General features: G+C 50.5%; 1 protein-coding gene across 1 annotated transcript; it reads right to left on the reverse strand.

The window, feature by feature from the left end:
- Window positions 1-1,209: 1,209 nt before the first annotated feature.
- On the reverse strand, window positions 1,210-10,798 carry LOC103541430 (pepsin A-like). Its single transcript, XM_008508252.2, has 9 exons — window positions 10,669-10,798; window positions 10,046-10,205; window positions 7,881-7,998; window positions 6,889-7,007; window positions 5,983-6,182; window positions 4,338-4,454; window positions 3,063-3,207; window positions 2,872-2,970; window positions 1,210-1,526 (listed from the first exon to the last, which is right to left on the reverse strand). The coding sequence occupies exons 1-9, from the start codon at window positions 10,722-10,724 to the stop codon at window positions 1,377-1,379; spliced, it is 1,164 nt and encodes a 387-aa protein (XP_008506474.2). The 5' UTR covers window positions 10,725-10,798; the 3' UTR covers window positions 1,210-1,376.
- Between the last annotated feature and the right edge of the window lie 2,089 nt (window positions 10,799-12,887).

The raw sequence follows: 12,887 nt of genomic DNA on the forward strand, positions 1-12,887 counted from the left end.
GCATTAATTAAAGGTTTTAAGCAAGGGAGGGATGTGATCAAATTTATGTTTCAAAAAGATCGTTCAACTGGGGAAAATGGGCCAGAGAGGTCATGAGTGACATTGGGAGACCTGGGGCACGGGGTGCTGGAGCTCACCTCACCCCTTCTCGACCCCAACATCTCATATTTGTATGAGTGATACATGACAACTTGGGAGATGATGTCACAGGATTTCCAAAGCCATCTTGTTCTGAGCGCCCCAAAGTGACTCCCTCTCAGCGTGGGGGCCCAGCTGCAGCCCTCAGGCCTGTGTCTCCAGAGGGCAGTCTGGGATCCAGCTGTCGGCAGAGGCAGGAGCTATGGGAAGTTTCCCACTGTGGCTGCTGAGGAGCTCAGGACTGTAATAGATTTAGTAGCACATGAGGAACTGGGATCCACCTGGGCTGAGTTACAGTGAACCAGATCACTTTGCAGCAGGACTTCTCAGAGCCTTTGGTTGGAAAGGTGCCTTGTGAGCCTTGAGGAAGGGCCTAGAATGCAGCGTGCTCCATGCTTATTTTGAAACTCTATTTTCCATTGAACATTTTGTTACCAAACTCACTCTGAGAAACTCTGCTCTAAATCGTTCCTGTTTGCTAATGGGCACACTCAGTTCCTTCCTCACATCTCACAACCCTCAGGGACTGGAAAACCATCCTCTTTAATTACCGACAGGGAAATAGATCAGCTCAGTGTCTTGCATCCAGAGTGTTGACAGGGTCTCAGGTGTTAGTCTGCATCAACCAGGTAACCACAGAGGGCAGCCCAGCAGCTGTAGAGTGTCAGCTTCTGTCACCTCTGTTGCCCATGTTTTACAGACAGCAGCACCCGCATAGCCCACTTTGGAATGTCACCATCAATGGCCATGTCAGTTGATCTCTTTCCTTTTCTCATTATCTCTTATTGGCCTTGGAAGAAATGTGAAGTTGACTTCTTCAACCAAGAGCTTAGGGGCCCTATTCTATGAGGAGGCAACGGGCCTGGCATTTCTGGTCCCCAAGTCTTCATACGATGCTCACAGCCAGACCTGCTGAGGCCCATTTGTCTTCCTGGCTCTACTCTGAAGTGTGTGCTGCCACTGTCAGTGTTTGGTGCAGTCCAAGTGGTCATTTCTGCCCCCACAAACTGGTGTTCTGATGCTGATGATGTGAAGGAGAAATACGGGCAAAGAGAAGTAACCCTACAAATGTGCTTCAGAAGATTGTGCTTTTATTCTATGTTATTGGTATGAGAGGGAACAGAGCCAAAATTCCACCTCCATGATCCCACAGGAAGAACAATCAGGAGAGTTATGCACATCTAGAAGGGGGAAACTGAGGACAGATCTTCCTTTGAAGTGGCCAGAAAGACTCAGGCTTAGGCCACAGAAGCCAGGCCGATCTGGTTGTTGGCTCTGTCGAAGACAGTAAAGTACTGGCGGATGAAGACGTCACCCAGGATCCAGAGCTCTCCACTGCTGGTGTCGAGGTCCATGCCCTCGAAGCCGCTGATGCAGCTGTCATCCTCCTGGAGAAAAGGAGGATAAAACCAGAGATGGGAAACAGACTCAGCGGTAACAGGAGCTGAGGTATCCGCATCAAGGACCATCGTCGACTTCATGGCACACAAGCAAGGAGGAGCTTCCTGGCTTGTGTGTGAGGACTCAGCTCTTCTTTGCCTGGGGTCTGCCTGTATGAGCTGTTCACTGTGCTTGGTTCCAGGGACCACTAGACATTGTCCAGTGTTTCTGGCAGATGCACAAACCCTGACGTCAGCATGAGCTAAGGGGTTTAGGGGAACTCGCTGCTGGGAGGATTTTGGGAGCCCTGGTGACACAGCCTTTTCTGATTATTCTGATCCCTTCCAGTGGCGAGCTGTCAGTTCTTTTCATTCACTAGGTCACTGGCCCACAACCTTGGCTGCACATTAGAATCTCCTGGGGAGCTTTGCACCCACCACCCCAAGCCACATTGGTCAGGGCTGACCCCCTACAAATTAACCAGCTTCTTTGAGGGGGGATAGCTTGACATCAGTACTACTTCCTGAATAATATTGACCCACTGAGCAAGAGGAGTTTTCTACTTGCATTATCATAGAAAGAAGGAGTTGGCCTGTGGCTCATTTGACTAAAGATTTGTCACTTGGTAGAGACAGCAGGGGTGCCATAAGCCCTGACCCTATGGACGTTAGGATCACCATTTAACCAACCATTTGTAGCATTGATGGTCAATATCATGTGACTACCCCAACCACACTCTGAGCATGAGGAAAACTGCATATCAGACTAAGAAACTGTGGCTAAAACAGGTTACAACTGAGGCCGGCTTGGTGGCACAGTTGTTAATTTTGCACATTCTGCTTCGGTGCCTGCATTTTGCCCGTTAGGATCCTGGGTGTAGACCTACGTACTGCTTGTGAAGCCATGCTGTGGCGGGCATCCTACATATAAAGTAGAGGAAGATGGGCATGGATTTTAGCTCTGGGCCTGTCTTCCTCAGCAAAAAGAGGAGGATTGGTGACAGATGTTAGCTCAGGGCTAATCTTCCTCAAAAAAAAAAAAAAAAGAAAAAAAACAGGTTGCAACTGGCTCAGAATCAATGGGCTAGTAATTGAGAAACAAAGCAAGGATGCAGCGGTTCAACTAGAAATCTTATTTTCACGTCACCACTGTTTGTCACACTTTTCCCCTTGGGGACGCTGCATCCAAATTCTCATTCACACGTTTAATTTGAACGTATTCTTTTCTCCAGCAGCTGTCCAGAGCAGATGTCAGCTTCAGCTTGTGGAAGTGCACTTTCCCTTATGCAAAGGGGGAATATGTGTCCAAATTCTATGGGGGCACATGTAGGTGGGAGGCCCAGTGGTCCCTTACCTCTAGGATGTAGGCACTGGGACGCAGAGGAAACTCAACGCCGTTGAGGGTAAAAACGATGTCAGGCAGGCTGTAGATGGATGAGCAGCTGATCACCCCCTGGAAAGAGTGAGGGTTGGAAGGGATTGCCTTCCTTCTGCATGGCGGACCCACCACCTCGGTCTATAATGGGGCAGTCAAGTCTCGCTTACCTCACCAGAGGAGTCCTCGCTGAACCCAAGGTAGCTCTGGATATTGTCAATGGCAGAGGTTGGGCCAGCCAGCAGAGAGGTGCCAGTGTCAACAATGGCCTGGCAGCCCCCACTGCAAGCGATGGACTCTCCGTTCACAGTGACGCTGAAAGCAAGATGCAAGAGAGGGTCCCCTGAGCCTCCAGGGAATACATCTGCCCAGGGAGGAACGAAGTTACCCCAGAGGGTCCCTCTTCCCCATCTGTTGGCCAATAGATAAAATTTCAGCTTCTCTCCTTCACGCCCTCATTCATTCATTTACTCAACAGATCTTCACTGAGTGTCTACTCTGTGCTAGGCCTGGGAGATGAAATTCCAGATGAGGCAACCTCACAGTTTCTGGTTGCAGAGAGCTCACAGTCTAGCTGGGAAGATAAATTATGACAGAAGAAGAGCCACATGAGCAGGGTACAGGACAGGGGAACAGAAACACAATCCAGGGTGAGGGTGCTGGAGGTAAGGAGCAACCAGGGAGGGCTTCCCAGGGAAGCAAACAGCCCGAGGTGGCCAAGAAAATGAAGAGCTGGAGGAGGACGCATTAGGCAGAGGGGAAGGCAGGCAAGGAGGGATGGAGACGAGAGGAGCAGGGGTGGAAGTGGGAGGAACTGAGGAAGTTTTAGCACGGCTGGGGCAGACGTGAGCGGACCGAGTGTCCCAGTTTGCCCAGGACTGTCCTGGTTTTAGAACTGAAAGTCTTGAGTCCCAGGAAACTGCTGACACCTGGGAAACCTGGAGTCACCCTAGCAGGTCAGCCGGGGGAGGAACAGCGGGGGAATGAGGCTGCATGGAGGAGGGGTATCCCAGAAGGCGAAGAGGGTAAGGAAGGGGCTGAAACAACTTCTTAGCCATTTTGCCCTGTCCCTAGACTGAAAGTGACATTTTTCCTGGAGTGGGAGGAGCGTGTGCCAGTTCTTAGTTCCTCTAAATGCCAAGACGTGTGGACTGTTGAGTCTCCAGCTGTCCTCAGGGATGCTGGTATCCCGTGTCCATGAGCAGAAGGAGAGTGGCTGTCTCATCCTTGCAGAGCATCTGGGGTTCCAGACAGCTCTCCTCCTCCAGGGAGGGGCCTTTCTCAGCGTCTCTCTGGCTTGGCCAACTTCCACCTTCTCCTCCTGGGGTACATTTCCCTGGCTGGTTGTTCCAGGGGGATTCTGGGAAGCTTAGTTAACTAGGAGTCTATAAGGAAATGAGATCTGAGGCCCACACCAGGACAGTGCCCATCCACGGCCATCTCACCTGTCCATGGTGATCTGCCAGTAACCCTCGTTAGAAACAGGCACCCAGTGCAGGCTTCCAGTGTAGTAGGAAGGATCGATGCCACCGAACATCACCACACTGCCACTCTCGTCATCGCTGTTGAAAGTTGGGGAAAAAGACAGGAATTCACTTATTCAACTGAACATCTGCTGTGGGCGTCCTAAGAGATCCCCTTGACTGGGCTCTTGCCAGTGCCAGGAGCTGTGCTGAGTGTGACGGACAGGGTTTCATTCAATCCTCACATCAACACCCAAACAGTGGACACTATTATTCTTGGTTCCACTAGACAGTGAGGAATCTCAGGCTCATAGAAGTGAGGCAATGTGCCCAAGGTCACACAGCCTGGGGGTGCCAGAACCAAGATGAGAACCCAGGTCTTTCTGGTTCCAGTGTTGTGGTTCCACCACATCCTCACTCTCGTTGCTGTGGGGACCTCAAGAGAAGTGAATGTGGGACAGCGTTTGCTCTTGAGAACTTGATAGTAGAGTTCTCTGGTTCTCAGCTAGGGGCAGCTTTGCCCCCAGGGGACATTTGCCAAGGTCTGGGGACATTTTTCATTGCCATGATTGGGTTGGGGTAGGAAGCGCCACTGGTGTCTAGTATGTAGAGGCCATGCAGCCTGCTCAACATCCTACAATGCACAGGACAGCCCCCCACAGCAAGGAGTTGTTTGTCCAAAATGTCCACAGTGCTGAGATCGAGAAGCCCTGATCTAGTTGGGGAGAGAAGATGGCCCCAAGAAGTCTCTAAGTCCCATAAGGGCAGAGGATGTTTAGGAGCCGACTTGAATGTTAAGAGACCAAAAGGATATTTTAGATTTCCTCCTTGTTACTGGAATTCAGTTTCTGAATCTCTGCAGATTCGGGTTAGATAGGGAGGCAAATGTGGATGATAATAAGAAATTAATCATCAAAGTACTGGCCACATAAAAATTATTTTGCTCACCTCAGCCTACATCAACTTTCCTGTAAACATCTGACAGTATAATGCGACACAATGAGTGTAGAGCAGAAGAGTTCACAATTGAAGAATAATATCAACAATGACCATGGCTTCAAAAGAGAAGGATGAGAGCTTCAGAGGAAAGCTGAGTGCGTCGGGAAACTGACGACACCCTCAGATATTCCTGCATAACCTCGACTCAACCAAAACCAACACTGGTTTATTCTTTATTCATTCTTAGAATTAACTCATAGTCACAACTGTAACCTAGGTTTTGTTAACAAATGACATAAACTTGCGTTCATCATTTAAGTTTCACTGCTTAAGATATATGTCTCCATCAAATCTTCTTTTCATCACTATGGAATTTTGGCCCCTGTTTTTAGTAGATTCATTTTAAATTGTGGTCTTTGGGGGGCCAATGATGAGGGGACTGGGGCTAGAGAGCAAATGACTAATGACATTTGAGTTGTGTAAGTCAGGGTGAGAAAGACTCAGCTGGTAAATGAGATGAATGAAGACGCTTCATCAGAGAGAGATTTGGCCCCATTCTCTCCAAAGCTACACCTCTCAAGCCTTAGACACCTTTCAAATCCCTTGCTGGCTGAGACCCTCTCTCCCCACCCAGCGCCGTACAGCCCTCCCCTGGGCCAGGTGACCGTGACCTCCCTGCCCGACTTACGAGCTCAGGTAGACAGAGAAGAGGTCTTGGGAAACCAGACCCTGGTCCCATATGTTGTCAAAGACAGGAGTGGCCCCTGAGGCGGAGATGCTGGGGTAGGCGAGACCCAGGATGCCGTCAAAGGGAGCGTAGTACAGGAAGGAGCCGGGCTCTGTCTCACTGAGGCCAAAGATCTGGTTGGTGTCCTCGATGCCTCCGACCTGAGTGGGGGGACCAAGATGTTCACAACCAGCTTGTGTTAAGTGAGCACTGCAGGGTGCCAGCCCTGGGCACAGAGTGTCCCTGGTTCATCTCATGTAGGACTCGTCTTCTTGGGCATAGGGCTGGAAGGAGGGGAGAGGGATGGTCTCTGGGAATGCTTGTTATTCTGCTGAAAGTAACCACTGTGGCTGATCTCCAGATGGACACAGTCTGCGACTTGCTGTGAGAATTTGCTGCAGAAAACACAGGTCCTTTGTGTTCCTGTGTCTAATGATGGGATACAAAGCAGACCCCAGGCAAATCAGAGCCCTTGATCCCAGCCACACCGAAGAGGGGGGGTGGCTTTGAAGCTTTTGAACTGGGAGGGGCAGCAGGCCAAAGGCAGAGAAAGAGAAGGAGGTGCTTAAAGAGAACTAAGCCTTTTCCTACCTCGCTCCCCAATCCTTAGTATTCAGCTTGGGTCGGGCTGAGGATAGCTAATAGCTCCAGGTATAGCACCTCCTTACCCACTACTATCACACCTAGAAATGTCTGTGACATGTCTGCCACCTCTTCACCTTCCTCCCCCAGCCAGATTACTTTGGTGTCACTGAGATCCATATTGATGGAATGAGCCTATTCTGGGGGTGCATTGTGGCCCCCAGGGTCCCCTGAAGCTGGCCCTAGGGCTGAGCAGGAAGAGGTGGTGTGCCAGCAGGCACTCACCCTGACAGTGTCGTATCCAAGGACGCCTGTCATGCTCCCGGTGCCGTAGGTGATGGAGACGGACTCACTGGTAGCCCGGTAGGTGGAGGAATCCTCAGGGTTGAAGCGGTTGTGGTCAGCTGGGAGGACAAGAAGTGACATCATCAACCTCAAAACCCAAGCAAGAATCGTGGCCAGTGATGTCTTTCTGGGGGTGCTGCCTTGGTTTGGGGTGGGGCTTTGGAGTGGAAAGGTGCCCTTTCCCCATATGTTGGAGCCCAAACATCTCCAGGTTCTGTTCCTGCCTGGTTGGACCAGTTGGCACCGACTGCCTGATGGAAGGTCCCCAACCAACCCCACAGTCCTCCCAAGGACCCCAGGAAAACACTGAGCTGAGCGGGCCCACGGCTGCCCATGGCAGGAGCCCCTTCACAGCACACTGCGAACAGCCCATGACACAGCTACGATGTCACGGTCACAGCTTTACAATGTTACAGCTCAAATTATGAAGGGGAGGATTCCAGGGGCCCCTCCACTGAATTAAAAGTCAGGCTAAAAAGCTGACAGAGGAAGGAACTGGAAACACTGTCCATGACTCCCAATGACAAACTCTCTTCCTTAGAAAACCAATGATTTTTCTTTTAAAAGTGAGATCATGGTTCTCCTCAGTCATGCTTTTGAATCACTTTGTTTGTGAAGCTCTTGACCCTGCTGTCTCTCCTGTAGCCCTTTAGCCCCAAGACCCTTTGGGTCCCCTGGGCTGTGGTTGTTCAGGAGAGCTGCTATCTGCCATTGGACTGAATCCCTTTGGGGGCAGGGACGATGTGTGATTCACCCTCTATGCCCAGGGCACCTAATCCCAGTGCTGGGCATGTAGCTATTCAGGATATGCTTGCAGAGAGAATCCCTGAGGGACTCCAGCAGGCTTGAAATTGGACCTATTAGAAGCCCCTGAGTGTTCAGTGCTCCCAGGTGAGCGGGCCCTGGGGTCCCGGGCAGGGCCAGGCACTCACAGCAGGCAAGACTGGAGCAGTAGATTGAGGGCACCCACAGGTTGGAGGAGCCGGTGTCAAAGATGACGGTGAACTCCTGAGCAGGAGTTCCGATGCTGATGGTGCCGAAGTACGCCTCCTGCGGGGTGGGGACAGCACAGGTCACTCCCCATCCTGGGACTCCCCAGGGAGCAGGACCTCATGGGGCTTCCCCTCAGCTCCCCACCCTCACTGCTCTCCTTGCCTTTCTCTCCCTGTCCAGTGCATCCATCCTTCAAAGCACAGCCTCGCCTCCCCTCCCCTCCTCCTTGACGTCTTCCCTGATTGCATCCCTGTTACCCTCTGTCTGTTTCTTCTAAGCACCATCAACAGCTAATAAGAATCTGCTGTCCCCTCTTCAGCTCTCCTCCTGAATGTCTTAGTCGTGCCATTCCAGAGAACACACCGTCTCAGAGGACAATAGGTAACCTGATAGCAGCCAGCAGAGTAAATGCTGAAATGCTGATTCAGTAAAATGTCGATCAGGAGATAAAGAAGTCAGGTAAAGATGGAAACCGCTGGAGATATCTTGTTCCTAAAGCAAGGTGTGCACAGTGGGTTTTGAGAAAGGGCTTTTTTTTTTTTTTTTTGGTCAGGATTTTTATTCTTAGTGGCAGCCCTGTCTCCCTTGCCAGCAGTTCTAGCCACGCTGGTCTGGCTCTTCTTTGATGATGACAAGCTCGTTCCCATCCCAGGGCCTTTGCACTTGCTATGCCTGCACAAGGAAAATCTTTCTTCTGGACCTTTCCTTGGTCTGCTCCTTCTCTTTAATCATTCAGCGCTCTAGTCAAAGATCACCTCCACCAAGAGGCCCTCCCTGACCACTTCATCTAAATTTGCCCTTCCTCAATTCTTCTTCTTTCCGTTAGTCTAACTAATTGAGTTTTCTTTTCATCTCTTGTCATTACATGACATTATCTTGCATACTTATTTATTTGTGTCTTATTTGCCTTCTCTTCTATAATAAAGCTCCAGGAACTTGGCTTCTTCATCACTGTTTCCTTACCTCCGTGCACAGAGCCTCTGGCACATAGGAGATGCTTCATAAATATTTGTTAAGTGAATAAATGGACTGACTTTACCAGGCTCTTACCAAGAGCCAGGCCCTGTGCTAAGCCTCCAAAAAGCCATTACTTTGTTAGTTACTCACAACAACCCTCTGGTGGTAGATATCTGGGGTGCTGTTTGACAGACGAGCAAACTGGGGCTCGCTCTAAGAATTTAAATGACTTGCTGAAGGTCGCGTGGCTCGGAACCATTAGAGTCCAGATTCGCACCAGGTCTGGCAGATTTCACAGGCTAAGTTCTTAACCACAGGCAACAGTGCTTCCTATTGTTGACCCTGTGCCCTCACACAGGTGACACACAATATCTACCACAGGGCAGGGTGTTGCCATTGGGTCCCAAATGGAAGAGTCAGCCAGCTTCCTGAAACTCCACACTGATCGTGTCAACCCCCCTGGTTAAGATGATTCAGTGGCCATGAGAACACAGACCTCATCAGAGACTCTGATCTGGCTCCACCCACCGACCCCACAGGCCTCTCTCTGCGCCTCCCTCCCTCTCTGTTCTCCCTGAACACTGGCCTCCTTTCTTCAAATGCACTCTGCTCCCTGCTGTCCCAGGGGCTGGCAGAAGCTGTCCTGCTCTCTGGGACTCTCTTCTGTCCTCTCCAACCCCTGCTTCTCCTTCATTGCCCCAGAGAGGTGTCCCTGCCCGCCACCTGCCACCCTCTCACAGTGCCACCTTCACTGCATAGCCCTCAGTCTGGCTGTACTTTGCATTGATGGTGGTGCTCAGTGATGATGGTCTCTCCCTACTAGACTGTGAGCCCCATAGGGTAAGGGCTGTGCCTGGTTTTGTTCCCTGCTGCTTTCCCAGGGCCCAGCACGGTGCCTGGCACATAAGAAGGTGCTCTTCATCTATAAACACTGAATGAATGAATGAACGAACAAATGAAAGAGAGCAACGTCTCTGACTGTCAGATTTCCTGCCTTTCCTGTGCCTCTGAGATCCAGGGAGCAGACCCCTGGGTTACTTCCTTGGGGCTTAGAGCCTGGTCAAGCTTCCATGACCCCTGACATCTCCTCTCTCCTCTGAGCCAAGTCCTCGGAGCTGCACCCCCACACCACCTGCCCTGCACTCACATCCATGTAGTTCTCCAGGGGCTGGGTGTCCGCCAAGGTGGCAGCCTCCTTGGGGAAGTACTTGCTGGCTGGGTTGCGGGGATGCTGCTTGAGGAAGTCCTCCAGCAGGCCATTCTCGCGTAGGTTCTGCCTCAAGGACTTCTTTTTGACAAGTGGAACCCTGTGGCAGAGCATTTGCAAACGGGATGGTTTGGAGGAGGAAGTGTAATTGGGGAAGGAGCCTGCTCATGGGGTGCTGTGGAAGGCCATGAAGGTAAAGGAAGCTTGTCCAAGAGAGGAAGAAGGAAGGAAGTCAAAAGGGCAGATGCTCCTCTTTTTTCTACCCTATTTCAAAGAGGTTCAGTGGTTGCCCAAAGTCGCCTGGCCCAGTGATGGAGCTGGGAACCAAAGCCGCACTGGACTTGAGGACCGGGGCTGTTAACCACATCTACAGGACTGCCTCCACAAAAGGGCAGAGAGAGAGACAAGAAAGGAGACTCAAGTCGAGGGAACACAGGAAGCAGTTGTATGAAGGAAGAAGGGAAGAAGAAAAATAAGGGAGGAAAGGAAGACAGGGTGACAGGCAGTGAAGGGAAGCAGCTCCTTGGAAGCTGTTCTTCATGCCTTTTGTCCCCCAGACTCACTTGTAGATAAGGCACTCAGAGAGCGCCACCAAGCTGAGCAGCAGCAGCCACTTCATGGTTCTTCCTGGGTCCCAAGTCTCCAGAGAAGGGAAGAAGGGTGGAAGGCGTATAGCAGAGGAAGGAGCTGCTCCTTAAATACAGCACAAGTCCTCGGGAAACCTGCCTTATCAGCCTCCAAACGTCACCCATTATCCTAACCCCAAACAGAAAGGTTACCGATAAGATTGTCCCTGCCCCTGAGCCATGTTCTGAGAAGTTTCCATTTGGGCAGCTTTCCATTGTAACCACATCCCACGATTAGGATGCACCTGCAGAGAACAAGAAATGGAGAGTTGGCTTATTTCTCAAATAATGAAAGGAGGCTGCATGGAAGCTTGTCAAGCTGAATATTTTGACAAAGTTGGTCTAAGGTGCACTTAACCTTGAACAGATGTCAAAGGAGCTCAGTGTACCCTGATTTCTCCTGGTGAGACAGATGCTGGGATTCTTGGTGAGCCAACCCCACTTAGCAATAGGCCACTTTCCTGTAGCTGCTAACCCAGAGCACATTTGTGGGTCAGTGGTTTGGGGAATCAGGACCGACCTCCCCACAGAAATGTCATTATGTGGGGTTCTTGGGTGTCTAACTAGCCTATGGGCCTTATTATGCTCTTGCATAATATTATGCTTATGACAATGGGGCCGAGTCCTGGGACAGTGGTGCGTGCAGTACAGAGGAAGAGGAGGGAGCGAAACAAGTGGAAGAATGCTGCGTTCCTTTCCTGGAGGAAGCACACTTAAAAGAGGCCAGGTTTGTCTTTGGAATCTGTGCCCCTCACTTTCTGTACCCCTTCTCTTCCTACTGCTCTTCTCCCACGCTCTCAGGTTGCTGGAAGCCTCCACCTTTGAGATTCCACCTGGGTCTGACTCTCCCAGGAGCCCCATGCTTAAAACTTGCCGGAATCAGCTGCAATGGAGCAAAGCAACCTGGGAAAATTCATACTAGTGGGTGAATGACTTAGAAAGCTTGTCTTCTTAAAAGAAAATGCCTCCCAACCAATGGATTCTCTATTTTGTGGGATTTATCCAGTGGAGTGAAAACCAATTGAAGAATTGTGGAGGAGGGAGATCACCAGTCATTAGCTAGCCATATCTGGGGATGGGGTTCTGAAATCAGATTCTTATGAAGAGCTCTGGCTCCAGGGTCAGAGTTTGAATCCCAGCCCTGACTCTGAATAGCTGTAAGACCCGGGACTGGTGATCCAGTCTCCCTGAAACTCAGGTTCCTCATCTGTGAAGTGGGATTAATAGTACCACTAATTTCACAGGTTTGTACGAGGACTAAATATAAAGTGCTGACGAGCCACACACACAGAGCAGATGAAATGAAAACAACAGTCAACACCAAGTGCTGACGAGGATGCTGAGCACGTGGGACTTTCCTACAGTGCAGGTGGGAGGGGAGAGGGCATAGCCACTGTGGAAAACAGCTGAGCAGTTTCTTATAAACGTGCAGTTACACTCAGCCATCTTGCTCCTGGCTATTTACTGAAAAGAAATGAAAAATATATGTCCCCACAAAGACCTGCAAGCAAATGTTTATAACAACTTTTTTCATAACTGCCCCAAACTCGAAACAACACGACTGTCCTTCAGCTTGTCCCTAGATGAGCAAGTGGTGGTGCAGCCGCGTGGGGGACGAGCCGTCAGCAGTAGAGACAGAGGAGCTGCCGGGTGAATCTCACGAGCGTTGTGCTGAGTGAAGGAGGCCAAACCCCAAAGGCGACACTTGTAAGATTCTGTTTATGTGGCATCTGGAAAAGGCAAAATAATAAGAACGTAAAACAAGTCTGAGACCGAGGGAAGAGGCTGACTACAATGGGGCACAGGGGAAATTTTTTGGGTGGTGGAAATGTTCTATCTCTAGATTGTACACTTAAAAGGGCAAATTTTACTCTGTGACAAGAGACCTGATGCCCCTGACTTCACAGCAGGTGACAGGCTCAGCCAGTGACGGCCACACGGTGGGGTGAAGGGAATGGATACCAGGCTCTGCCTGTGGAGGCTCCTTGGAGGGGACACATGGGTTCATTTCAAATGAAATGTGATACCATCAAAGGAAATGAAGAAGAAGAGAACACCGACTCATCATCTCTGCTTCCATTTGGTCCTTTGGATCCAGGAGTAAAATCTGTCCACAGTCTTCTTTTCTCTTCCTTTTTGGGAGACGGGAGCAACAA

Source organism: Equus przewalskii, chromosome 11 (genome assembly GCF_037783145.1).
Source record: "Equus przewalskii isolate Varuska chromosome 11, EquPr2, whole genome shotgun sequence".
Lineage (NCBI taxonomy): Eukaryota > Metazoa > Chordata > Mammalia > Perissodactyla > Equidae > Equus > Equus przewalskii.